This window comes from Ambystoma mexicanum, chromosome 1p (assembly GCF_040938575.1).
Source record: "Ambystoma mexicanum isolate Mex_15411 chromosome 1p, UKY_AmexF1_1, whole genome shotgun sequence".
Taxonomy (NCBI): domain Eukaryota; kingdom Metazoa; phylum Chordata; class Amphibia; order Caudata; family Ambystomatidae; genus Ambystoma; species Ambystoma mexicanum.
The window spans coordinates 1,271,807,814-1,271,834,766 of record NC_090921.1 but is presented as its reverse complement, the minus strand read 5'-3'; the positions used below and the strand labels follow the sequence as shown (position 1 = coordinate 1,271,834,766).

Here is a 26,953-nt window from a genome sequence, read left to right as displayed (position 1 = left end):
TATGTTTAGGGCTAGAACTTCACAATATATAAAGCATTTGTGTTTCTGGTTGCGGCATTCCATAATCTAAAAGGGTAACAGGTGTGGAAGACAATGAAAGAGCGGGAGATTTCTGCAGACCTCTTAAATACTCTCCTTTGGTTGGGCACACTATGAGAGCTGACTGAAGAGTTTGGTGTACACAAAGCAGTACAACCACGCTGTATTTTGGTCCCCACCCTCTTCAATGCATACTCCAATTTGCTCCCATGGGTCCTGGAGGTCAGGACCTTTAATGTCGCTGAGATAGGAAAGAGATGAGCACCCATTTTGAGCTACACATATGATGCCTAGCTCTTAGCTAGAACCCCGACAGCTTTAAGGAAATTAGTCGAGGCTTATACGTGTTACTTGAATGGCAGAGACATTCTGTGAATTTTAAGAAATCCTATATAATGGCATTCTAAGGAAAATCTATGTTTGTTTCGGGGGGATAGCTCAGCGGCAACGTGCGCGCCTTGGAAGGAAGACAGCACGAAGCAACACAGGTTCGATCCAAGGGTCCGCGCTTAGAAACCTCTGGGTGTCTAAGTGCGTTATAAATACGCAACTAAAAAAAAAAATTACGCATCCAAAAAAAATACATTCCTGTAACAGCGCCTGTGTGAGCGCTTTAAAAATGTAAAATAAAAAAAAAATTAAAAATTGAAGCCATAGTGCATTAATCATCAAAGGCTATCGGGCTTTTTCCATCCTACTCTTTCATGGGAGTTGCACGTACATATACAAGGTCACAAAATGATGCAAGTGAATGGGGTGAGCATTCGCTTTGTGAACATTAATCACTAACCGATTGATTTCATGTTGAAGATCTGTAGGCCACATTCAGTCTCTATTGTGCATTATAGTGCGGCAGTCCAGGGTTATGTGGAGCAATCCTATGCTCTTTATTGGGGTTATCGAGGTCAGCTGCTACATATAATGTTCAATTAGAATTGGGTATGGATTATGCACTTTACATTGTGGCACTGCAGCAATTATTGGCCTGGTCTGTATAATGGGCTGATGCAGAGATGGGATTTACTTGAGCGTAGGTACAGAGCCTGATAAGGAGCGGCTTGTACCAGTAGATTCCTTGTCTGACGTATATACAAAAGAATCTTAAAAGTAATGGGGCTGGTAGAGTCGCTTGGAAATCGGGCGGTTTTAAAGAGCACAGAAATAAAACAGTCTGATGGAATTAATGGACCAAAAGAAGGAGAATCCTGGGAGCAGATTCAGAAAGTAAAAACCCACTGTTGGGCCATCCGCGCAAGGGTTCAGGGGGAAACACTGGCCAATTTCTTGTTTAAACTTAAGAAAATGTGCACACAAGTATATTTTGGTTCGGTTTAGACGATGCTTATTATCGATTATTTGCCTTCAAAGCAGAAAGCCGGTCCTGAATTGTGCCCATGTGGTCAGGGTAAAAAACGTTGCTGCACTTCATGTTTTTTATTGTACCTTGTGAAGGATAATGGAAAACACTTGTCCATTTTTGGAAACGACCTCTTTTTAATTGTAATGCAACAATGCATTTATTAGGATTAGAGGGTGATTTAACTTCTGTTTTTTTAATTTTTTTTTTTTACCAACTTTATTTTCTTCTCATGGACTCAAGTGTCAAGCATACATTTGAGAAACATTATACAGAAATCTTATCAATGTTCTTCTTTTCGGTTCTCTTTTCAAGTCTAGAGGAAGTCCATGAGTTTTAACGTTTATAACCCCCCCCCCCCTTTGTCTACAGTATAGCAAATAACATTTATCTCCCTTTGAACCCTTGTTCTATGTTTTTAAGTGCTGCTATAAACAGGAGGACGCTATTACAAAGATGTAAATAAACAAAATACTTGCTGAATATTGCTGGGTGGATTTTAACCTTTTAGTGTGACCAATGTTGCATAATAGATGTGGAATTTAGAGATTGTGTGGATACCGATTTTTATTTAATTCATATGTTTTGTTACTGTGGGATTTGTATCTTTTATGGATTTAACATAAATCCGAAATAAAGTATTCATTCAAATTTCCCAGTAACAATTGAAGGATCATTTTGCTCCTCTGCTTCTTTCCGGTAGCTGCGAGTAATCGTCAGATTTTCTGTTATTGGGCCTCTGCATTAATTTCTCAGGAACTAACCACTTTAGTTGGGGAATACATGAAGGGATGAAGCCAAGTCACTCCTCCTTTCAGCTTCCCATGACCATGTAGGCTTTAAATTGGGGGCAAATGCAGTGTCTTGGCAGTATCAAACAAGGCAGTGCCTATGTTACTGTTTGTAATACCGGTGCCACAAGATTTTAGCTGCAAGAAGAACTCCTGGGTTTTAAGATCACATAGAGTAAGTACAGTACGGCCAGCTGATGGCAACTGTGAGGGTAAGTGCAGGCATCCAGTGTCTAGTGCTGGTAGTAGGACTTTAGGGATACAGAGACAGTCACAAGTGCGGGGGGTTGCCAGGAAAGCACTGCAGGTGTCCGACTGGCGGTGGAGGGGACCTGGGCCCGAGAACAGAGGGTGGCCAGGTAATCAGTGCAGGTTCAGCAAGGAATTCAGCAAGGATGAGGAGGAGAAAAAGCAGAAGCAAAGAGAAAGGTTTTGAGGTGCTTCCGGAACCAGAGGTGGTTCTCCTCAAGTTTCAGTGAGGCAGGGAGGCTGTTCCAGAGGGAGTCCCCAGCCGAAGCAAGAGATCTACCACCAACTCGTTGCTTGGAGTAGCGACTGACTCTGAGGGAGTTGGAGGCGGATGAGCGAAGAGCTCGAGAAGGAAGATATTTAGGAAGAGAGTTGAAGGTATTGAGGCCCCAGGCGGCCTTGTGGGCAATGCAGAGGGTTTTGAACTTAATCCTCGTAGCCACTGGGAGCCAGTGCAGAGAGTTTAGTCCTGGAGAGATACGGTCTCTGTGCTTGAGGCCAAGGACAAGTCTCGCAGCCCTGTTCTGGATAAGTTGCAGAAAGCGGAGAGTAGAGGCAGGCAGATTTAGAAATGGGCTGTTTCAATAGTCCATCCTAGAGAGAACCAGATCTCTGGAGACTGAGCTTCTGGAGGAAGGAGAGGAAAGGAAGAATACCTCTGAGGAGGTGCAGCTGGTAGTGTGACTTCTTAGAGACGTCAGAGATGGGAGGAGAGAAGGAGAGTGTGGAGTCGAAGATGACCCGGAGGTTTTTAGCCTCACAGGTGGGAGCAGGAAGAGGGCCAAGAGAGGGCAAAGTGTGATGCATTGTGTATCTCTGCTCCTTGGGATACTGATGTTGTGTTGTCTGCACCTCAGTTGGGCCTTTCTCTGACCAATGCTAAGACGGCTGTACAGGCCAGGAGACCCTCTTGAGCGGAAAGGCATTTAGATAGGCTTTCCTGTCTTCCTTTGTTCTTTCAGAGCACTAATCACAGCTTCCCAGCCCTGTTCTGAAGAATCCACAGTTGGGGAAAACTCTGGGGGCACAAGCACACTCGCTGTAAAAGTTACAACTCTGATGCCCACCATGAAAGGCTCTATTGAAATAGGCTTCAGTTGTGGTAGACCCTCCTTTTTAATCACATGGGAATCCAGTAGGACATGCATACTCTTTTAAAAAAATGTTTGTCTTGGGCCTGCATAAAGTTCCATTGAATCCAAGTCTCTTTAGAACTACCAAGGAACAGGTTTGAAGCATTTAACCAAGTTTGTTTTGTAGGACAAATACATTCTGGAAGCTGGACAGTCCTCCTCATGTCAGTGCCCATGTTGGTCCCAACAAGTTTTATTTTTCAGATATTGGTTGTGTTGTTTTGGAACCTTTTCGTTTGAGGCTGTAGCTTGGTTTGGCGTGGACTGGATGCAATGACTCATTGGAAGTGCTTGCCTTCAATTTGCATAAGATGGGGTAGATGTGGATTACCCGGCCTCCTGGATTGGTTGCCACAGTTGCCATGGCTTTTATGAATTCAAGTGTCCTGTTTCAGCCCAAAGGGGAGCAGCCTGAGCAATACTGCATTTCTTCTACAAAGTGCTATCAAAGGCAACAACATTGTTAAAAATTGCCAGTGTGTGTGAGTGAGTGACCCACTATAATTCCTGCAGTGGGGGAAGGTAGTTAAAAGTCTATGGGTCCAGGATGGCAGAAAAGCCCTAAATCCTTTTTTTAGCTACAAATATTTTCAAGTGGAAGCATTGTCTTTTCTTCTATGTTGTGACTGGTTCCGTGGCAACAACCTAACCTGTAGGAAGGGATAGCCATGTGTAACGGGTGATGGTGTGTGGGCATACTAGGCAATACATGGGTGTAGGCAATGTGACGATCCTTCAGATGAGGGAGCGCCTTTCCATGAGGCTGGGCAGGTGCAGCAGCTAACCAATAGTCCCCCTTGGGGTGGTAACATGCAGGAGGACTTCATAGGCAGGAACGCCCCTTCTGGGGAAAAGGATATGAGTCTGGGACACTGCCCCTTTAACTCCCGATCCCATAGGATAACGCCAACACCAAAGCCATCTCTATCTATGATACAGTCAGATAATCTTGCTGAAATAAGTACAGGGCCAAAGAAGATCCCAAGCAGGGTGCCATCAAGTAGAAAGAAAGATTGACCAACTGTTGTCAATCGAACTGAGGTTACACTAGGGCCATCCCCGCTATTTAAACTAAACAGTAAAGAAGGATGTTGCTGTGGTTCGGGTTCTATTCTGAATCCGGAAGGAGATGGAACGAGAGACAAAGGTGGTCTAGGGTGAGAAACTGGAGAAAAGGACAAGAGAACTGAGAAACAGAGACCGACATGCAGGGTGTGGTTGGTCGGAATACATGAGCTTTTGGTGAAGGTTGGCAGGATGTTGGGAGTAGCAGTGGAAAGGGCGCCTTGGAAGTTAGCCGGATGTCTACAGCAGTAGCAGTAGTGGAAGAAGAAAGTGGAAACCTGAAGGCGAGCGAGAGACCGGAGACAGGCCAGACCGGTCCAGCATCAGCCGAAAGGAGGAGACCGGCAGATACAAAGATGAAACCATTGAGAAGAGATCGGTTGAAGTAGAAAAGATTTAGCATGGGATGCTCAGAGAGTATCTTCATAGAAAACTGAGGGCCGACACAGTGAAAACCAAGAGAAACCGTTGTGCTTGCGTGACCTGTGGTGGGTGGAACGAACGGTCCAAGAACGGCACTGAAGCCTACAGCACTGGCCTACTGCAGAGCCGCGATTGGATGAGAAATGCCCAGGAGTACAAACAACACACTACCTGGAAAGGCTGGGTGATTGGGTCTGCAACGTATTCCTGAACTGGCCAAGGGCTGCGAAACCAAGACAGGTCCCAAAGAAAGATCCTTAAGGGACAACCCTGGCAGAACCAGTGAAACCTTCCCCACCCAGACCAGGTAAGGAGGGAGGGAATGTCTGAGTGGGAGCCATGGGATATATAAGTGAAACTTGAAACATCTATAGGGATTGGAGGAAAGGCAAGTAGAGTCATACCGAAGTACAGTGGGGCAAGTAAAAGAAGTTAAGAGACTTACTTTGAACCTGGGGCTGGCACTTAAAACCTTGCCACCCACCCCCTTCTGCCCCAAAGCTAGAAGACGCAAATCTGCTGGAACCCGTCTTTGAAGAGATGTGCTCCTGTACCCAGGGGTCTTCTGGAGCATCCCCGACGAGAACAGTGTCCTCCTACTGTAGAACCCGGAAACGGCCAGCCTTCTGGACACGTGCCCCTGAAAAAGGGGATACCTTTTACGACACCCGACAGTGATGCAAGAGATATATATATTTTGTAAATCCGTCAACACCGGATCCCACTAAGAGTCGGTGCCCCTTTGAAACCAACGCAACTCCCGTTTTCTCTAAAAACCAAAGAGAAGAACTCCTAGTCCCAGCCCCATGCTAGAGACATTAGCTTTGGAGAAACAAAAAGCCAATAAAAAGCCTCTTCCTCGTCTCTGTCGGCGACGTAAAGAAATTGGGGCACGGAAGCCCTTGGAGGGAATTACAAGAACCGTTGAAGAAGTTAAAATTGAAATAGCCTAGACGAGGCTTACAAAGAACTGTGAACAAGACAGGAGAAGGGAGTCATTCTCCTAGCCCCACTGGAGAATTGTGGAACTTATTTTTGGGTTTTTGTTTTTGTTTAATCAAGAACATTGGAACTTTTTTTCAATCAAGATCATTGGTACATTTTCAGAAATTGAGACAACTACAAGTTGAGAAACTCATACCCAGGAGAAGGGAGTCATTCTCCTGGGCTGTAGAAAGAACTTTCCTTAGATTAAGATTTGTGTTTAGGTGGTAGTGATAGAATACATGTGTTTAAAGGAAGTAAATTCCAAGAATAACAAGGAGTGTGTACAGGCCATAGTAGATAAAGTGGAAGAAATTGCGGGTGGTAGTGATGAACCGAATGCATGTGTAGTGAAAAAACGCGCCAAAATGGGTAGGGGTCATTATGGAGGGAGTGGACCTATTGTGTCTGGCGGGAATAATGCATATGTACACGATAACCGCAAGGGTCAATGCACCAGGTGTGGGTTTGAGAAACACGCCATGAATGCCAAGGAATTCCCAGCCATGAGAGTGAAATGTAGATGTTGTGGCAAGATGGGGCATTTTGCTAGGTTGTGCAAATTTAACAGCAAATCTATGGAGACGGAAAACTATGTCCAATTTGTGGGTGGAATTCTACATATTGTGGGTGATCTAAAGAACGATGATGAAGAAGAGTATGTGCCTCTCTGGAAGTGGTAATTGTAGTGGCAGGGTATCTAGTGAAAGCATTTGCGGACCCTGAATCTCTGTACACAATCATTTTCTGAAGTCAAATACAAGGAAATCTTGGCCGACAAAAAACACATATTACACAACACTGACACAATGCCAAGAGCATGTGGAGGGGGAAGGATTGAAATCAAAGGTTTTGTGTGGGTCTGACATTGCTTATGGTGACAAGAACATAAGAGCAAAAATGTACATGGCTGCCAAAAGTGATCGTTTATTAGGTTGGCGGTACCAAGGGAAATTGAGCCTGGAGTTACATCCAGGTAAACGGATGCAGGTCAGAGCAGTAGAGGTAACGGGGCGGAAGAATCTGCTAAAGAGGCGGGAATTAGATTCAAGAAGGTGTTTGGGCATGGCATAGGTAAACTTAAGGGATATTGCCACAAGATTGAATTGTATGCTCATGCCACACCATCTGTGCACAAAGTTTGCAACCTTCCATTGGGTGTGAGAGATAAAGTGGCAGAGGAACTTTGGGGTTTATGCGAGCGAGGCATAATGGAACCAATCAAAAGCATTGAATGGTTGTCCCCAATTGTGGTCCCCCGGATAATCGCATTAGACTATGTGTGGATTTAAGGGACCTCAATAAATCTATTTGGGTCAATGGACACCATTACCTAAGATCAATGAGATGCTAATAACTATGGGGGAGGCGGAATGGTACACAACTCTGGATCTTTCATCTGCATATTACCGGATTTACTTACATGTGTCATCTCAGGCCTTAACGGCTTTCATCATCCCGATGGGTGCCTGCTAATTTAGAAGGATGCCTTTCAGGTTGGCATCGGCATCTGCCGTATTTCTAAAGATAATGGAGGATATGTTGGAGGACATTCCGGGAGTGAAGTGTTTTCAGGATGACATATTAATTGGGGCGAAGAATGAAAATGAACATGATGCCAGAGTGTATGAAGTATTAAGGAGACTGGAGAAGGCTGGTTTGACGGTCAAGTTAAGCAAGTGCCAATTTAAAGTAAATCAAGTATCATATTTGGGGCATAGGCTCACCAAAGAGGGCATGTTTCCATGTCCGGAAACGGTGGATGCTATTGTGGCGCTGAAATCGCCTACCAACAAAGATGTGCTGAGATCCTTTTTAGGGTTAATAGAGTTTTATTCCAAATTTGTGGGGAATCTGGTGGTAAAAAACTATCTGCTTACAGTGGTGCTTAAGTAGAGGAAAGAGTTATGTTGGGGTAAAGAGGAAGAAACTGCTTTCAGTCGTAAATAAGATATTGCAAATGCACCCACTTTGTATAGATGTGACCCTTTGGCGGAATCTATTGTCAGTGAATGTGGGTGCGTTAGGGATGGGAGCGGTCTTGAGCCAGGTCAGGAAAGGTAGAGAAGTGCCAGTGGCTTTTGCATCTAGAAGTCTATCTGATACAGGATCAAGATAATCGGCCAGTGGACGAGAAAGCCTGGCATGTTATTGGGCTTCTGTATATTTTAAGACCTACATATGGGGCATACCTTACAAAATCAGGAGTGACCACAAGCATTTGGCTCATCTATTCTCTACAAAAGGATCCGGTCTAGCGACCCCCAGAATAGCTACGTGGTTAGCAGCATTAGAGTTACAATTTCACTGTAGAGTTTATTTCAGGGAAATGCAATGTTGTGGCAGATTGTTTATCTAGAGCACCCATGGAGGGGGTGGAGCCACAGGACGGGGTAGGGGATGAGTGGATTGCGCAAATCAAGGGTTTGGTTTGTGATGTCTTTTCGAAAAAGCTGTGGCTACAGCATGTGAAAGATGATCAAGAGATGAGAGAAGCTGTAGTAGGCATGGAACAAGGTTGGCACATTAGTGAAGCTAGAAATAGTCCATATTACAAATGCACAGATGAGTTGAGCAGCTTTGAGTGGGGTCTAGTTTAGGGGGAGAGGCTGATTTGCCCTTTATCCTTACGGGGTGACCTTACTAGAAGTGCGCACAATGGTCGTAGGGGAATAAGTCTTACTAAAAGAAGATTGAGGTCATGGTTTTGGTGGCCAAGAATGGATTCTATGGTAGAAACAGAGGTCGGACACTATATTCCATGTTCTTTAAGTGACAAATCCCTAAAAACACATAAAGTGGAGACTGGCAAGGTGGATATTCCGGAAAGACCTTGGTAGATGATTGCAATAGACTTTATGGGTCCCATGTGCAGACTTGGGCAAGAGTTTGCGATAGTGGTAGTTGACTACGCTTTCAGGTGGTTTGAAGTAGAGTTTGTAGAGGACATATCAACAGGAGCTGTAATTGACTTTTTGGAAAAGTGATAGTATCTGACAATGGTGTTCGGTTGGTATCGAATGAATGAAATGAGGCAATACTCAGAACTTCATGGAATTGAAAACCATTGTACAGCTTTGTACAATCCAAGAGCAAATGGCTTAGTGGAACGCACGAATCACATATTCAAAGAATCTTTACAATTGTCTTTGGCCAGTGGGATGGGGTGGAAAAAAGGTATACAAGACATGTTGATGGCACATCGTGAAACACCACACGTATTAACGGTCATATCACCATTTTGTATGATGAGAGGTAGAGATATGGGCTCTGATATTTTTCCGGAATGGTTAATGAATCAGCAAGAATGTGTCAGGAAAAGGGAAGTGAGTACGGAGCAAGGATTTAAAGTGGGTGATACAGTAAGGATAAAAAAGATGTTTAGAGTACTCAAAGGATGTTCTCAATGTTTTGACCCAATTATAATTACTAAAGTATGTCAGAGGCACGTGGTGACCAGTGATGGTAAGCGCTGGAGCATGAGCCGTGTAGCAGTCATGAAATACCCTTGAGCATGGGATGGCAACAGGGGTAAGATCACGCACCGTGAAGTGGGGGATGAATGGTATAAGGAGGTTCCTTCACAAGTGGAAAATGAGAGTGCAAGTGAATGGGAGGATGTATTAATCTCGAGTGATCAAAGAAGATTATCCAGTGATGTGACTGCCAACAGTTCTCAACACACATGTTGTGACAACCGTGGGGAAGGTCCGGATAGCGGAAATGTCACAACATGCCGCATGAGGAAAAGACCTGTGAAGTTTAATGATTACGAAATGTATCAATGATTGTTTTTATCCAGGCATCATATTTTAGCCCCGTGTATTGTATTTCTCTGAAATATGTGTTCAGTTCATAATGTTTCATGTTACCGTTCTAGTGCTAGATGCAGCTAAGATTATTTGGTACATACATTACTTACCACCAAATGGCATAGGTACTGTTTTCATTCTAACATATGCTATCTATAAGGGGGATTGTATGTTATATACTGTCGTGCGCGAGATGACTCGCGCCGAGCGTCCTCGCACTAGTCATCACCGCGCACCGTTGTTGTGATGTGTAGACCTAAGGACAGTTCAACTGTCAAAATCTTGCTGGCTCTCTGCCGAGTAGAGGGTCTTTCTTATCACGGACTTGCAATAAAAGACAATACGGTTAACAATCATATTGCTTAACTTTGTTATTTCAAGGGCCCTCTTTGGTGACGGTCGAGCTCAACTGTTTACAGCATCCCACTCCAACACCACAGATGACGACCCTTGTTATTTTGTAAAGGTGCCCTTGTGCAGCACATGCGCTGGAGGGATCCTTCATTTTAGGGGACATGTTGTGGCAAAGAGGGACAATACATTTCGAACTCCTGATTCAGAACCCGATGATCCTTCGTGATCTGTTGCCATTTTTTACATGCTACAGGATTCTTACTCATTGGGTTTGAGTATTTCATGATGTGGTGAGCAATGGAGTAATTTTGCTGAAATTGTTGGGGGCGGGGGGGACATGACATCTGAAGAAAAGGTGCCCCAGCGAAATTAATAGGGACAAAATGGTGTGCCATGAAAGTTGGGGGGGGGAACAAACACCCCTGCCCCCCCCTAAAATTACACCCATGGGGGGAGAGGTTCTCCGTTTTACTTCTTGGATTTTTAAGCCCTCAAATAGCGGGATAAGAAACCCAGCTCCCGGTACTACAGATACTGCAGCCAATTACATGTTGAAGAGCAGTAGTTATTTCTTTTCCCATTGCAAGAACTACAGGGGCCATGGGTGGGTCTTCTGCAAGGAAAAAAATGTATGACACTGAGACGTCTGTTTGGGCACAATGATGAACACCGACTTAGTTGCGCCTACATCCATTTTCCTGTTTGTCAAACAATCTGTGGTGGGAAGCAAGAATTTTTGGACCCCTTTTGAAAGGAGTTTTGACCCCTTTTTTTTCTTGTGCTCCTGACATTACACTGGAAGACATGAACCATGGTTGACTGCTGGTACTCTGGTTGGTGCCTCGCTGAATTTAGTATTTGGTGGCATTGTAGCCCTTCTAGCCTCTGCTCAGTTCTGAGTTGAGAGCTGAGGTTGACAATTATGGAGATCTTTTTCTGGCCCCATTTGTTATGCAGTGATTGTATCGAATAGGAAATAACGAATGCAAATTTACAGAAAAAAATACTGAATACTTAATATATAGGAGGTGTGGTAGTAAGGGGTTAAAAGGAATTCGGGTGGTTCGGGTGGGGTTAGAAGCATGGGTAAACGGGTTTGGAGGAGGGGGCCCAATTTAAAAATTGCTTTAACAGCACCAACTTGACAACATTCTCTGAGTGTTCTCTAAGCCGGGTGCCAAGGTGCTATTCAGGTTGATCTTCCCACTTGGGGCATCACTCTGTTCCCACTCTTTATTTTATCTGGAGGTGTTGAGAATAGGGCGCGTTTTAACTCTTCTGAACCCCTCCACCCATGCAAGATTGGCCTAGATTATAGTCGATGTAAACTCGCTTATCTGAGGGAGCCCTGAAACTGTGCCCGGTTAGAATTGAGGAAGCCTATTGTCTTGGTTCCTGTGCTGTTTGCGCAGTGTTGTCTTGAATTGGGATCCTTTACTTTTGTGTTTGGGAGCAGTCCCCAAGACAATGCGCATTGATCTTGTTAGGCAAAGAAAATAAGTAGAGTGAGTTTAGTGGCCTTTGGGATATGGCGGTGAAGGGGCGCGGTGCACAGCACACATTCTCTTCAACGGCAAACCTTGTTTCTGGTGGTTAGGATGTGTGCTACAGGAGTATCGAGAAAGGTGCAGAGGAAATAAAAATAAACCGGTTTAAAACGAGCTCCTGCAGAATGAATGAGACTCTGAAAGAAATGAGGCTAGCATGATAGTTTTAGATTTATTTCCATAGGTCTGCCATAAGTCCAAAACTGCACGAATAACAGATTGCAAAGTTAACACAAAATGTTTGAAAGATGTGCGTGGCTCATATTAATTGTTTTGCAGGCAACCTAATAATCGGAGACTCGACACGTTTTCGAGGAATTGACCCTGATCTCTTTTCTGTGTGGAGTGTGTGTTGCAACACTTAGCTCTGAAAGACCCACATATAAGGAGAGGTGGGGTCCTCTGTGCCTCAGTGATCAGCTGGTTTGCCAGGTGAACTTCTTCCCTTGATCAGTGCTCCTGGATAGTGAACGTTTAGCACCTCTCAAGGGTTTCTTGGCATTTTGAAAATCTCGGTTTCTTTTTCTCACACGGTCTCTGAAGAGAGCTGCCAAAATGTGGTCCTGTTTGAGCCTGCACTCATATCAGCCTATCCTTGGGAATGCTCTCTGATTCACAGGCTGGGGATATGTATTGATGACACCACAACATTCCTGACGCAGGCAAACCCTCCCCAGGGTGCACAGACACACATCTGCCTTCTGCTTTCCGGTCAGTAAACGAACAAACCCATCTGCCTGGTGCTGCTCATTCAGGGGGCGAAGTGGTTTGGAGCGGTGCTCCTCTACTCTTTCTTTTTTTTTTCTTTTAAAGTTTTACTGTTCCTATACTTTTATTTTAAAAAGAAACCGTTCCGGAATGGTTATGTTTTAAACTAAAGGTGTCGGAAGACTAAAGTGCACTACACTGAACATGCCCTTAAACAGCAGGTGTGCTCCTTTGGTGGTCTGTATTGCGCGTGAAAGGGGGCGTTGTGATGGGGTTTGTGGGGAGCAGGGGCAGACCAGCAAGGAACATGGTTCCACTACTTCTTTTTGTACACTTCGACCAGTGGTCTGATTTGAAAACAGCATTGCTAGCCAGGTAAGCCACCCGGTAGGCTACTGGTCCCAGCTGGCAGCTCGTGTCGCTCAACTGCTCTGAAACACAACCGCTGCTCAGTTCAATGGAGCCCTTATGGTGCAGCCTCCTTAATCAGTCTATGATCGGAACGTGGGTTCTGCAGCGTAACCCCAGCCACCATGGACAAGGACGGGGATGGCATCCCAGGAGCCCTATCTACATAGGGAACTGAAGGTGTAGGCTCATGATTAATGGCCCAGCTTTCCCTTCTTCTCACATATGTTCCCTCTGAGCATATCAATCTGCATGAGAGCCAGCAATGGTACCCTGCGGGTGAAGGGAACGTGTACTGCTTGTCTGGGAGTTCTGCCGCAGTCCCGATCTCGCTGCGGTCACACCCTGACTTTGCTACCGACCCATAACCTCCTCGTATCGCTCCCTTGCTTTTTCCTCTTACACTGTAGTACTTTGAAGGATCCTCAGGCTGTTCTTAAAATGCTCGACAAGAAACCTACATATGTTGGGCTACATAAATCTTGATCCTGTGTGCTAAGAGCCAGACACATGCGAGTACTCCCCCTGCATCCCTGGATATCTGGTGCCTGTCTATCAATGGGTTAAAACTCCTAAAAGTGGTCCTTTGCAGTAAAACCCCTATCCTTTGAAAGGGTGTATACGCCCACCTTTGGAGTGGAGTCAAGTCTCCTCTATTATGCAGTTCACTGGCACGACAGACAAGCCTGACCATGCAATTCTGTTAGTTTAGATGCGAGAGCCAGTGGACCGGGGCAGAATAGACGGGATCTAGGCGACCTGGTTGGCTGCACCGTTGGAATCTCTTAAATCCACAGAGCTACTCAGTCATCTGAGAGGGTCTCGTTTGTACCTGGCTATAGTACAACTATTCCTTTTTGCTGGCTGTAGGGTTATAAACCTAGCCCTGCATGCAAGTATTGTTGCCCCCGTCATAGTTAAATACAATGTCGGGGGAAAAGAGCTACCATTTTAATAACCTCTTTGGGCATTGCTTGGTCATCCCATTGCCGGGTAACCCTGCATATTGGCATTAAGGTATTCCTTTGGTCTGCAAACACAGGTACCATTTGCCTGCAATACCCTGGTTGACCCGGGTGCTATTTGCTAGCCATGGAATCCTGATGTTGGCTTTCCATAGTGGGATAAATGCATCATCCTGTCCTTAATCCTTGCACATCTGGGACAGCGAACCTGTTTACTACTATCTTATCTTGCTTTACTTGCCACAGGATCCCTAGCAGAACCATTTCTTGTCTTCCCTTTTACACTGTATCCCTGAAATATTCCATCCCTTATTACTATTTTTGTGAATGCACTGGGTCCATATGTGGGCAAGAACTTGCTTTGCTTCCTCAGTTCATTAGACCATTCTCTTGCCTTTACCAAACCTGGTCCTGGAAGAACCAAGCGGCCTTCAGGCTGCCTCGGTAGCCAATGCCCTCAAAGACCTAGGCTTCAGGCATTACATCTACAACCCCACCCATGCTAAAGGCCACACATTCGATTGGATTGCAGACCTCAACTGTCAGATCTCGATTGGATCCAATGCTACTTGCCCCTGGTCCGACCACAAAATTATTGACACTGTCATTCCTCACCCGAAGAAGCATCAGTCCACTGCACGGTCCCCGCCACCCTCGCTGGCACGGAGCTCGTGCAAGCTTACTAAAGATTGCATCTTGCCATTGCTTGACACTCCAAAACTAAAGCCACCTTTTTTAAGGACCCGAATATTCTGGCAGTCTCGACCCTAGCCACAGCGGACACCATAGACCCACTAGGTCCCTGCAAAGCGAAACTGGTCAGACACGTGAACTCCTGGTTCACCCCCGAACTCTTAGAACTCATAAACCTAAAGCGGACTGCAGAATCTGCATGGAAAAAAAACCTTCCATCACCTCGAGGCTGGTATACACCAAAGCCTCCAAACAATCTAACCTAGCTATTATCACGGCAAAATCGACCTCCTTCAATGTGAGAATTGCCAATGCCAAGTCAGACACCAGGGAGATCTTCTCCATCCTTAGGGAACTCGAGACCCCGGCTTCCCCTCCTCCTTCCCTGACCAAAGACGAAACGTGGTGCACAGATATCCAAAGTGCCATGCTCTACAAAATTGACTCTTTGAACAAAAAATCACCAGCTATCAAGCTAGCCAGCATTCCCCTCCGAATGTGTCCGCCACTGTTCTCCTACCCCTGAATCCGGCAACCACACAGTTTCGCTTCAAGGAGATCACAGAGGCACAAGGCCTAGCCATCCTTAAAAGCCTAAAACCCTCTAGGTGCAAAAGGGACGTCTGCCCTGCCTCTCATCAAGGACTGTGCTGAAGTCCTCGCCCCATTCGTCACCTCCTTTTATCAATGCCTCTTTCGCCCCCAGAACTGTGCCCTCCAGCCTCAAGGAAGCGTGGGTACTTCCTCTACTAAAAAAACCTTTGCTAGACCCTGGGGTTCCAACAACTACAGGCACATCACCACGGTACCCTTCCTACTAAAAATCTTAGACAGAGCTGCCTATGTACAAGTGCAGTACTAGCTCGAAAAGCACCTTATCCTGGGAATGCGCCAATCGGGCTTCGCCCTGGCCATGGCACCGAATCGGCCCTACTGCACTTAAAAAAAAAAAAAAAAGATGGATGAGATCAGGACCAGGGTAAACCTGCACTCCTCCTTCTTCTTGATCTGTCGGCTGCATTGGACCTAGTCGACCAAAAAATCCTCTGTCACCACCTACTCACCTCAGCCAACTTCTCTCAGGAAGGCGCAACCTGCATTGCCTCAGAGAGTGCGTATTCAAAGGATGTACGTGTATGGCCGAGGTAGCTCAAAGTGCAAGTCTGCAAAAGGTGGTCCGATGAGCTTAAGACCGCTGCCGCCTGACTCCCTGCCGCTGGGAATGGTCTGCAGCAAGGATTCTTCCAACTAGCTTCTCGCTCTTTTCTCCATGCAAAGATTACCAAAAATACTCACCGGTCCCACGTTGTCATTTGCAGGAGGAGGGGTCAGGTTCATTATCATAATGATTAAACATATTTCACCTTTTTGACCTAGGAACAACCAGTGGCTGAATAGACCGGCCAGGGTTATATTTGCATATCATCATTGATTGCATTCATCCATTGAGTGATCAATGTTACTGCTGGTCATTGCCCTCTACAACATCAAGAACAGCACAGAATAGTAAGTCTTTCTTCACTTGCATTAGTCATGTGATGTGGCCTCTTGGGGGGGGGGGGGGGAGTGGCAACGTTTGGTGAAATTGGAGCAGGCAGTCCTGATGGGAGTTGCTGTTTAGAATACCATGGGGAGTCCAGGAAGGTAGGTGGAGTAGTGGAGGGAGTGAGTGGATGTGAAACAGGAGCTGAAATAGAAGAGCACCACACACACAGACAGCAGGCCAATGGGACAATGTGGGTATGGGTCAAGAGTGAGAGGTGGCATGCCAGACGTGGAGCTTTTGGAGTAACAGGGGGAGAAGGTAGTGAGTTGAACCACGTTTGAGAGCAGTTTGTGTGCACCCACCACCTTGGAGAGGCTAAACTGAGGATAAGAGTCGCAGGACTGGGAGGAGAATAAACATGGCGGATCCTTTAGAGAAAGTGACAGAAAGGAACCTGAAAGAAAAGTTCCTAAAGTTAAATGAGAAAGCGACTGAAAGGACAGATGTTGCATATTGGACCTTTGAGATAGCGTTCCTTGAGCCAATTTAGAAAGAGGCCAAAAGTAGAAAAATGTATTTCCGACACATAGTCTAAGTTGCTATATTTGACAGAGATGGAACTAAGACCAAGGCAAGCATCTTGAGGTTTGAAATGAATCCAGGTGTTGACAAGTTTCAAGTGTGAAAGAAACTATGGAGTTCTGGACTATATTACCTGGGCTAGTCCTCTTCTTTTAAAAAGTTACCACATATTGATGGGCCGCAGTAAACAGGCAAGCAGTGCGGTTAATTGTAGCTGGCTTGCTGTGCACTAGGGGGTTGGCACCCGGACACGGGAAAGTGTGATTAGAGAGTATAAGAGGTTGCCGGATGAAAACCACCTGTAGGCACCTATCAGGTAGGTAGTTGCCTGTGGGCATGAACTTCTGACACCTGCTAGCCATTGCCCCAACAAGCATTCTGAATTGCCAACTAGGCTGCACGTTTAGATCTTCATGATATTTTCAAATAGACGTGAGTCCATTGCATGCAGCTGTCATGTAGAAATGAAAGGCTTAATGAAAAGGCCTATAACCCTGACATTGGATTTATAAAGTGTTGTTCATACGCTGGCAACTTTTGTCACAGTTCCAGGGGTGAGAAAGATTAAAGCCTTGGCATTGGGTGAGGTGGGCGGGAAACATGATTACCAAAAGGCCTTTATGAATAAACCACACACATAATTGCACAAACAAATCTTCACACAAAATCGTATGTAACCAAGTCAGTCCCAAGGAAGAGAATAGAACATTAGTGTACTGGTTCCTTGTTGCCAGAACCGTGTGCCACCTGCAGGTGGCACAGCAAGTCGTCCAAATCCTTTGTTCCTCCCCAACCTATGAGACTTTGAAAAACAGCGTGAGCAGATACCTTTACAGTGTACCAAATGGCGTATGCCTTCAGGGGAAAGGTTCCAAATGGCAGCAAGATCACCAAGGTTCCTGTGTGGTGCAAGCCTTGGGGGAATTGGCCCGATCCAGGGAACCCCTTCCCACAGCGTTGCATCTTTCCTTGGGTACCTCTTAGACACCATGTGCAGTCTTCTAGAATGCCTCAGGGGCCTGTGGAACTGAAGGATCGCTCATGAAAACAGGAAGAGAAGAGCACAAAGCTGAAACCAGAAACTGTGAGCGATCGTGTATGGAGAACGTCTCGTCAGGATTGAGCGCTCGCAGAAATAGAGGAGAAGCCATTGTGTGGAGGACACAGTGCAACCTGAGACCCAAAACCTGCTCTAGGGCCACAGTCCACCAGAGTGAAGCTACAGATTGAAGGCGGGACTGCTGTTCAATACAAAGATCGCCACAGAGGCTTTTGAAGCCCAGGACACTGGAGACCCATATCAGCTGGGCCAATTTGATGCATAAAGAGGAAGGTCCTATCCTCAGGTTCCAGAATATGCACAAAAAAAGATGGCCCCAGCCAATCAGAGGCCTTGGTAATTCTGGCCACGAGGGTTCCGGCCTATATAAAGCCTACTGGGGAGTAGGTATTCAGCCCCTATAGTGGGTTTTGAATCCTACGAGGACCTTTTGTTTAGATGGCTTCAAACTCTCCTTTTCTGTTGTAGGTAAACCTGCAGGTCCCATAGACATGCATCCCATTCTCCCCTTGTTCAGCATAGAATCCTTGAAGCCGGCTTTGGGTCATATCGCGCAGGGGGCAGGGGGGTGATATCTGTTTCTACAAGTCCAGTCCCTCTGCACTTATGAACTCAGAATTAGAGCAGAACGGCATCTCATTTTGTGATTCTCTGTCGTGTATTGTATGATGTGCAGCTCTCTGTTACTCTGTCTATGCTAGCTCCCTGTGCATTTTTGCCAGTCTTTTTTTATTTTCCATTCCTCTGAGTTGTCATCTTACCTGTTCAGAACTCTCCTGCCTTCTGAAAGTAAACCTTGGACCAGTCTTAGTTTGCTTCAACTAGTACTTGCACAGGAAAAGTGCAGTGTTGTAGACGCGAGTCTGTGTAGCAAAGAGCTTTGTTTAAATAATCTTAATGTGACTGTTAAACCTATGGTGATCTTTTCCAGCTGCCTTAAGGTTGGAGTTTTTGGAGCTGTGCAAGCGCTAACTGCCTGCTCTCTTTTCTCTTCTTGCTTTTGACAGTCTTACTTTGTCTCGGATTATGACCCCACCATTGAAGATTCCTACACCAAAATCTGTGGTATTGACGGCAAGCAGACGCGACTGGACAGTAAGTGTGTGGCGCAGTGTTGTGTTGCATCTGAGGTTCCATTCGCTTAGCTCACTCTCTTGTATTGTGTAAAAGGTGCACACTCACTGAAGAACATGTGGCGTGACCAGTTAAGAAAATGCCCTTTGCAGATTACCCCGTCCATTTAACCTTCTGCTACGTAACCCACATGTTGCAAACCATCACCTGCTGTGTACACCCTGCTATCTGTGCATTCTATACTCTAAGGCAGGGTTCTCCAACCTTTTAGTTGGCAACAGCTACTTGTAGTTAATGGCCAATAGGCGGGAGCTACTAGGGTGGTGATATCCATGAGTGTGAGAATTTCAACCAAGCAGTTTTTGGGCAGTTTATTTGCTCTTCATATAAAAAAGGAATACTGTATGTATTTATTGTCATATTAATGTATCAATAAATTCAAAAACATGTTTATTTTATTATTTTTTATTAGATGCTGTTTCCTAAAAAATAGTTAAGCATTTCAGAAGTAGGAAACTAATCGGGACATTCAATGTGAAGGCTTAACCTGCATGCTATCCACCAGTGCTCAGTAATCTGGTGTAAAGCTTGAAACGGCAACAGCACTCAGATGCTATCGGACAGGATCAAGGTTCCGATTTCAGGAAGTTCATCTGAAAAAGGCAGATTCACAGAGGCGGGCAATCACACTGACTGATAGTGCAGATACTTTTTTAGCCAAAGTGATTGTACACCCGACATGGCAGATATACATTCAGGACAGTTTTTAAACTTGCTTACAACAGACTCAGCCATGGGAGTCACTGTGCCCTTCACAACTGCACCATCTGTAAAAGAGCATTTGTTTTACATCAAATAATTAGCCCCTTTAGAAGGATGGCCCTGTAACAGCATTTGGATTGCAGCATTTAGTTTACCTAATTTTTAGAATCGCAGACAAATTCCTCTTGGAAAATTATTTTCATAATTTGTCTGTATTACTGCAAAATTCCTATCAATGTTACTATTTTATTCCCACTTTAACTTGGGCACCATAGATTAAAGATGCACATTTTCTTTTTACACTGGAACACAACAGTTTTATAGTGGTGACTTGTAGTGTGCACACATGAGACAACGTATGAGTCTTAAAATTAACATTTTGAGCAAAGAGCATGGTTGTAACGAGGGGCACCTTACTCGGAATGGATGGAGACATGCCATCATCCTGCTCCCTTTCATGAAGGAGGCCATATCAAAGTGAACAGCTCACAGGATCCCTACCTCTCCCTGCAGGAATCATGTTATTCTGGTGCATGACCAACAGACCATGCTTGGCTTGCACGTGCAACTCTCCGACATATTGGACTTGTTCATGCATTAGATAATTACTTGTAAATTATATGTTTTGCTGCATTTTTTTTGTGCAAAAACAGTGCTCATAAATTGCACCATTTCAGCCTAGTATTGAAAGGCTGGAAATCCCTTGCCAGAATTTGAACATGTGCACAGGTTCCACATAGATCTCTATAGATTTCCCGATTTGTGCACATAGCCAAAGGGAATCAGCCCTGTTAATTGTTCTCCCATCCCATGTCTCGCCTCTGTTCTCTCCCTGTATTCACCACCCTATTTTGTACAGTGCTCTGTTTTTTTTTATATATATATATATATATATATATATATATATATATATATATATATATATATATATACAAGCCACTGCTCACATTTCCCACTTAATTCCAACTATCGTTTTGTAAAACGTCTCACATTATGTTTCTTTAAGTGCTGGTATTGATAGACATGTCACTTTACATTCCATGTAAGTGGACAAGCATCAGAATGCACTGCAGCTAGTAGTTTTCCATGTTTACTTAAATCTAAAATTGCAGTTATCGCTTGAATTCTTGTTTTGGCACATCCCTGTAGGTGGGCTCCTCCATATCCCGCCATATTCCATCCTAAGCTTCAATACAGTTTGGGTGCTTGAGCTTTAAAACCGGGAACTCAATATCTGAAAATATAAAAAATAATTCAGTTTTACCATAAACACGCAAAGCAAGATGTACCTTTTTTCTTGCAAGCTGGGACTCGCACAGATTATTTTTCTATGCACACACACGCACTGAGAAAACGATACAGCTGTACCTTTATTTCCCCCATTCTGATTGAAAGTCTACAATTTCCAGCATGCAAAGTAATGCCAGCTGAAATAAATCTAAAGAAACACAGTGAGACTGAAACAATCACAGCCCCATCTTTGTTTTACACAGCATGCAGATGAATGCACCCAGGCCCTTTCTAATCCGCCATTATTTGCATCTCTGGGTGACAATGGCCACAACACACATTTGCCATTTACTTTTGTTGTTGATAGTTAACCCCATTTTGGGACACTGCCCCAGCCCTTCAAGCCCAGATGCAGTTCCTCCTCTCACTGTGCACACAGCTTTTGACTGTTTACAGGAAGAGGAGTGGGAGGGTGCGGAGGAAAGGTCCCAGGGTCTTCAGACATCAAAATAACCACGCAGTGCTCATTTTGTGGTCTGATCAAGGAGCTACTGGGAAGCCTCCGGCGAGCTACCAGTAGCTCACAATCTACTGGTTGGAGACCACTGCTCTAAGGGCACCACCACCTAGTTGAAAATTCCACAATAAGTACACAATGCGGCATCTGTTGCACATAAAGTTCTCCCCTCTACGTACTCTGGCCCGAGGGTCTGGATTTGGCTCATGAATAAATTCTATTCTCCACCAACGGACTAGATTTACTTATTTATTTGACATTTGTATGGCGCCTATACACAAGTGTTTCCAGGCGCCACAAGACAAGATGGGTGTGGGGTGGGGATAAGGGAATCATGAACGTAGAGCAACAAAAAACTGTTATATTGGCCCTGTGACAATTCTGCAGTGCAAGTGCTTGAGAAGGTGGTAAGTGCAGGGGGCAGGGGGAGATGGAGAAGTGCAGGAGTGGGGTGCCTCCAGGGAAGGGGGCAGGGAAGTGCTGGGGAGCAAAGGTGCAAGTGCTAGGGGAAAGGGGGTGGGGGAGAGTGCGGTGGGCAGGGAACGACCAAGTATGGCTAGTCTGGGAAAGGAAGCCAGAGGGAAAGTGCTGGCAAAAGATGCAGGGGGGACTGGTGTGGGTTGGTATGGCCCCTGTATGACTCTGAAGGGACCAGTCCCCAGTTGTAGCGGGAGGGGGAGAGTTGGCATGGGAGGGGAGAGGGAAGGAAGAGGAGAAAAGGAAAGTCTTCAGAAGTTTCCGGAACTTTCTAAGATCTTGCTTGGAGGGGGGAAGGGAAGACCGTTCCAGAGGGAGGCGCGAGCCCATGAGAGGGATCTACCTCCCACTCTCTGCTTGGAGAAACGTTTGACCTGCAGAGAGTTGTTTTCTTTATGCCAGCAGTACTGGGAAGTGCCATATTTAAACTTTTTTAATGTAGCCCATTAGTAGGTGCAGCATTTATTTGTTATTTCTGTACATGTCTTTGTTCGCTGGGCCTCACCTCTGCAGCTAGTTCCTATTGAGAGTCCTAAATTATGAGAGAGGGTCCTGTGTTAGTGAAAACTTTGTCTGACCACCTCATCTAACTGTGGCTTCAGAGATCGTGTCCAGCACATGCTCCACTATTGAGCTTTCTCTTTCTGTTCACAAATGCAGCTGCTTGTTTTGACTCGTGGGCTAGCTGAAATGCACCAGTCATTCAAATCATTGCATTCTGATGTCTCTAAGGATGTCCGGGTATCCAGTGTGTGGTCCTTAGATTGACAACAGTCTACCATGCTACCAGGTGCAGCCGCGTCCCCATTTTTGGGCTCTCCTCCCCACACAATGAAGTGTTCCTTTCTCCAGTCTAAACTATACTAACCCCCAAAACTAGGCCACTTTTTCGCTCTGATTCCGCAGAGATTCTGCAGTTATCCAATTCACCTCCCAATTGCTGGACATTAGCTAAATGCTTGAAGCTCAGTTTTGGTGTAAATCATGAAGGAAAGCAGAACCCAAAGTCCTTGCAACGTAATCACTGCTGGAGACTTGGTCCACTTGCAGTGGAGGCAGAACCACAGCATTCTTCCAACTCTCACCCCAGTCTTTTCCCATCAGAATCTGATGTAGTGTTTTCAGCGCTGGTGTGGTGTGTTCTCTTCGGGCTAGTTTCAGAAGCAGTCTGGCTGCCGCATTTTGTATGCGTTGTAGTTTTTTTAAAAGTTGTTCAGGCATACCTAAGTATAGGCTGTTGGCGTAGTCAACTCTAAACATGACGAGGGTGATGATGGTGGTTGTTTTGTTGGAAAATTATAGGAACGGTAGGATTCTCTTTGCCGCTCGCAGTAGAAAGAAGCATTTCTTGAGAAGAGCGTTTACTCGTGGTTCTAGCGTGAGATTATTGTACATCAGGACCCCCAACATTTTTACAATCGGCGAGGGTGCTGGGGTTGTCCCGAGTTCCCTTGGCCAAGGGATGAAGTGGTGTTCTCCTCCATTTTTTGTGACTATCATCATTTCTGTTTTGCCTGGGTTGATTTTGAGGCAGTTGGAGTTCATCCAGATGAATACATCGCAGGGGCAGTTTTCTAGCGTTGAGTTTATTTCCAGGTTGTCTTGTATTTTGAAGAAGATTATTTGACATGATTGTTGATTTGTTTTCCAGTTTTTGTTCACCCCTGACGAAGAGTGGAATATGGGCCATTAGACGTCCTCTAAACTAGTATTGAATCAGGTTCTCGGGACAATGCCGGTCCGATAGCGCAGCGAGTGGAGCGATTGCTTTGACATCTGTGCAGCGCCTGCTGATTCAGGTTCGAATCCCAGCAGGACCAACCTCAGCCTTTCATTCTTCTGAGGTACCACACACCGTGGGTAGTAATAAGCAGCGATCAGATGCCTGAGGGTTCGTAGCGCTATATAAATGCTAAATTATTATTATTATTATACCACAGTAGTTGGGTTGGCGTGTTTTTGAATTTCTTTTTCCCCATCTGTACCTCTGATGTGCGAAACCTTGTTTTGCTGGCAAGAGATCCGACTGGCGACTCCCAGTGCATGTGTTCCATATGTCATTGTCCAGAATCTGTTTTTGTAACCAATGGGGTTGTTAACTTCTAATAACGCAGTGCGTATTCCATAGACAGCCTCTTACAAGTAGTCGCATACATCTAGGATGTGCGCAAACCACATTGGTTTGCCTATGTGAATATATGAACTAGTAAAAATACATATAGGCATATCAAAGCTACACGTATGATCAGTGGCGCACAAGTATGGAAACACGTGCAAGCAGTTTATAGAACAAGTACTGTTTACTGTTTGTTTAATGAATTGTCATTGTTAATTTATTGTTATGTGTTTAGCATTTTTGTAGTATTTGTGATAGCCATCTATAATAAAAAGGTGTTTTTCAGTACAGTCCACAGCCTCTGGAGTACGAATCAAGGGATTAAATCCCGTTTTTTCTTGAATAATTGAGGTTTTTCTCACGTTTTCCAAAACCCTCCGATTGGTGATGATCATCCAGCAGGCGCAGGCACCAACCACATCTGCTGGAGTAATTGGCGACACTGAATAGGACCTGTACTTGGTGAAGAATAAGCTATCTTCTTCTTTTCAGTTTGCGGGGGACTGATGAGACTCTTGGCTGGCCCCAAGCCAGTGAGTGCATCCAAGAAAGAGTGATGGTCTCTCTCTACAGCACGTTTGGACTTTTATCATGCCAAAGCAGATCCTCGGGCACCCACACATCTCTGTGACCTTCTCCTAAACCACACCGCTTAGGCGCGTGATGTCTGCACAACCTACCCCTTCACCTTCAAGCCTGGGGTGCCTAACATCCTGTGACTTGCTAAGCCGAGGCTGTGCTTACTCTTGCAATGTCCCTTTGAGTTCACCATGAACAAGCCCGCTCCACACCATGTCGTGAGTCATCCTCTGAACTACTGCAGAGTTATGGCAAACCGCTTGATTCCCTGTGAGCTCCTCGGTCACGTATCTCCACTGTGCACCTTCTTTGCTGTGCTTGTTCACCAAGGTCTGGTCGAGTCCTAGTCATACAAGTGGTGTGCCGCTTCTGCTTCCAGTTCCTCTATCAGTAGGCTGACATGTCTGCACTTGGTACAGGGAGCGAGAATCACAGTTCCTCCAGCTCTGCGGCATCTACCCTCCTCCAGCGGTCTCCGCTTAAATCCTCTCAACAGTCTGGCCGCTGAATGGTTTAGTTACATGTCTAGCACTCTGCGGTCCCTCATGTCCTCTGAGCGCTTTCAGGCGGCTGCGCACACAGGGACCCAAGTTTGGAGAGTATAATGGTTTTCTCTTCCTTGCAGTTTTGGACACGGCTGGTCAGGAGGAGTTTGGTGCCATGCGGGAGCAGTACATGAGGACGGGAGAAGGCTTCCTGCTCATATATGCAATTAACGACAGAGGAAGGTAGGTTGCATTACTAAATGCGTAATAAATTGGAACATGTGCATAGCAGATAAACACAGCCCGTGTCAGGTTCCTGTAACTTGAGGATTTCTGTGGAATGTATAATTGGGGGAGGGGCAGGGCAAGAATCCCACCTGTAAAATTCCCAGAGAAAGCGGAAGTTCACTCTGTGGTGCATGCTGGGAGGCCGGGCCTGTGGCTCAATATGACTCTTTATTGCTATATTGGAGATGTATAAACGGGGAATTAGTGATTCCTGGGAGCAGTGTCTCTGTGGCCTCATCAGGGTCTGGTCCAATCTCTGAATTGGCTGCTGGTCAGATTTCATGTACAAAGTATTGTTTGTTTTCGGGACGCACATGACATGGGTGAATGTTTTTTTGTTTTGAGTGTGGTGGTTCTAGACTTCTGGAGGGAGGAGGGCAGCTCTGATTTGAGTAGGTTATGGCAGATCTGGGCTTTAGGGGAGCGGGAATGCTCTGAGCTCGGGTAGGAGGGTGGGGTGCAGCAGGAAGGGAGCTTTGGATGGCAAACGAGAGCCTAGAAGGAGGTGACCTACTTGGCCCTCTAACTTTAGCCCCATCTCCCCTTGATTTTGGGGAACCTGACAAGTTATCTCAGGTTAAAATCCTAGACATTCAATTTGATAAGAAGCCTACAATGGAAGAAGCAGGTCCATGCCATTCTTTAGGGTGGCCATTTTGTTATCAAACAGGCACTTGGGGTTTGTGCCATCAGACAAGAGTTCAGCGTATGAAGAGCCTTAATGAAAGGCCATTTGGACAAACGTAATGCGCTCCTGAGGGATGCTTAAGTTAAACCGACTCCCAAGAGTTTCAAAGCACAGTGGCCTGATTGCTTACAGGACTTAGAAAAAATGAATCACCATGTCCTGGCTGTCCACAACAACACTCCCTGGCTTTATGTGCAGTCGAAACTTCTGCTTAAAACGTCACTGCAGCATCTTCAGGTTCCATGGTGCTGTACCTGCTCACCTTAAGGTTGGCATTGCATGCTATATGCCAGGACACGGACCCTTCCATCTATGGAGGGCAACAGATGACTCCTGTCGGACCAGAAGAGCTGGACAGCTTTCAATCCCGGGGCCCAGGCTTTGGGTCGAATTCCGTTCACGGCCTCACGCATGATCTTCCTAGTTGTGGGTCCCTGTCGGCGCGCCATCTGCTCCTGCAGGGGGTTATGCATGCGTTCCGCAGGAGTTCAGACCTCTGCCCAGAGGCTATTGCTTACACAAAGGTGCCCTAAATCAAAAACCATCCAGAAGGACTGCCCTTTTTCTGCCCATCTCACTACTTCTCTGTCTACCCACACCAGTCCCCCACCTTGAACAGGTCGCACTCTGCCGTGGTCACAGTTGGGCTCCTTCTTTTCGTACACTTCAGTCTCTGGATCGGGATGGGTCGTCGTTAATGGTGGGAAGGTCCGCCCTGAGCTCGGGACAAGGCAGCTCTCCTTTGTGGTTTGGGAGATGGAGGTTGGGGGGGCATGGAACAGTGGTTGGGAGGGGTGGTGGAAGGGAAGAGCACAGCTCTGGGCAGGGAAGATAGTTACGATCTCAGGGGGACAGGAAATGAGATCTGTAAAAGTCTTTAACTCGCCAGAATGTGAAGATTTGCATGCATGGAAAGCGGCTTACTAAAGGAACGGCCCGGGTACCGCGTGGCAGCAGGTCCCTGGGAGGCTTAAGTAACGTGGACAGTGAAAGTGAGAAATCTGCACTTCACCGATGGACCTAAATTAAGGACACATTCCTGCTGTGCGTTGAGGCTGCATACTGTGCCCCTTACTGGTCT

General features: G+C 45.7%; 1 protein-coding gene across 1 annotated transcript in view; it reads left to right on the top strand.

Annotated features, from left to right (window-relative positions):
* RRAS (RAS related) overlaps window positions 1–26,953 on the top strand; it is a 138,414-nt gene that overhangs the window by 52,697 nt on the left and 58,764 nt on the right. Inside the window, exons 2-3 of the mRNA XM_069605182.1 lie at window positions 18,664–18,751; window positions 25,037–25,139. Coding sequence (XP_069461283.1) covers window positions 18,664–18,751; window positions 25,037–25,139 — 191 coding nt within the window. The remainder of the gene's footprint in view (window positions 1–18,663; window positions 18,752–25,036; window positions 25,140–26,953) is intronic.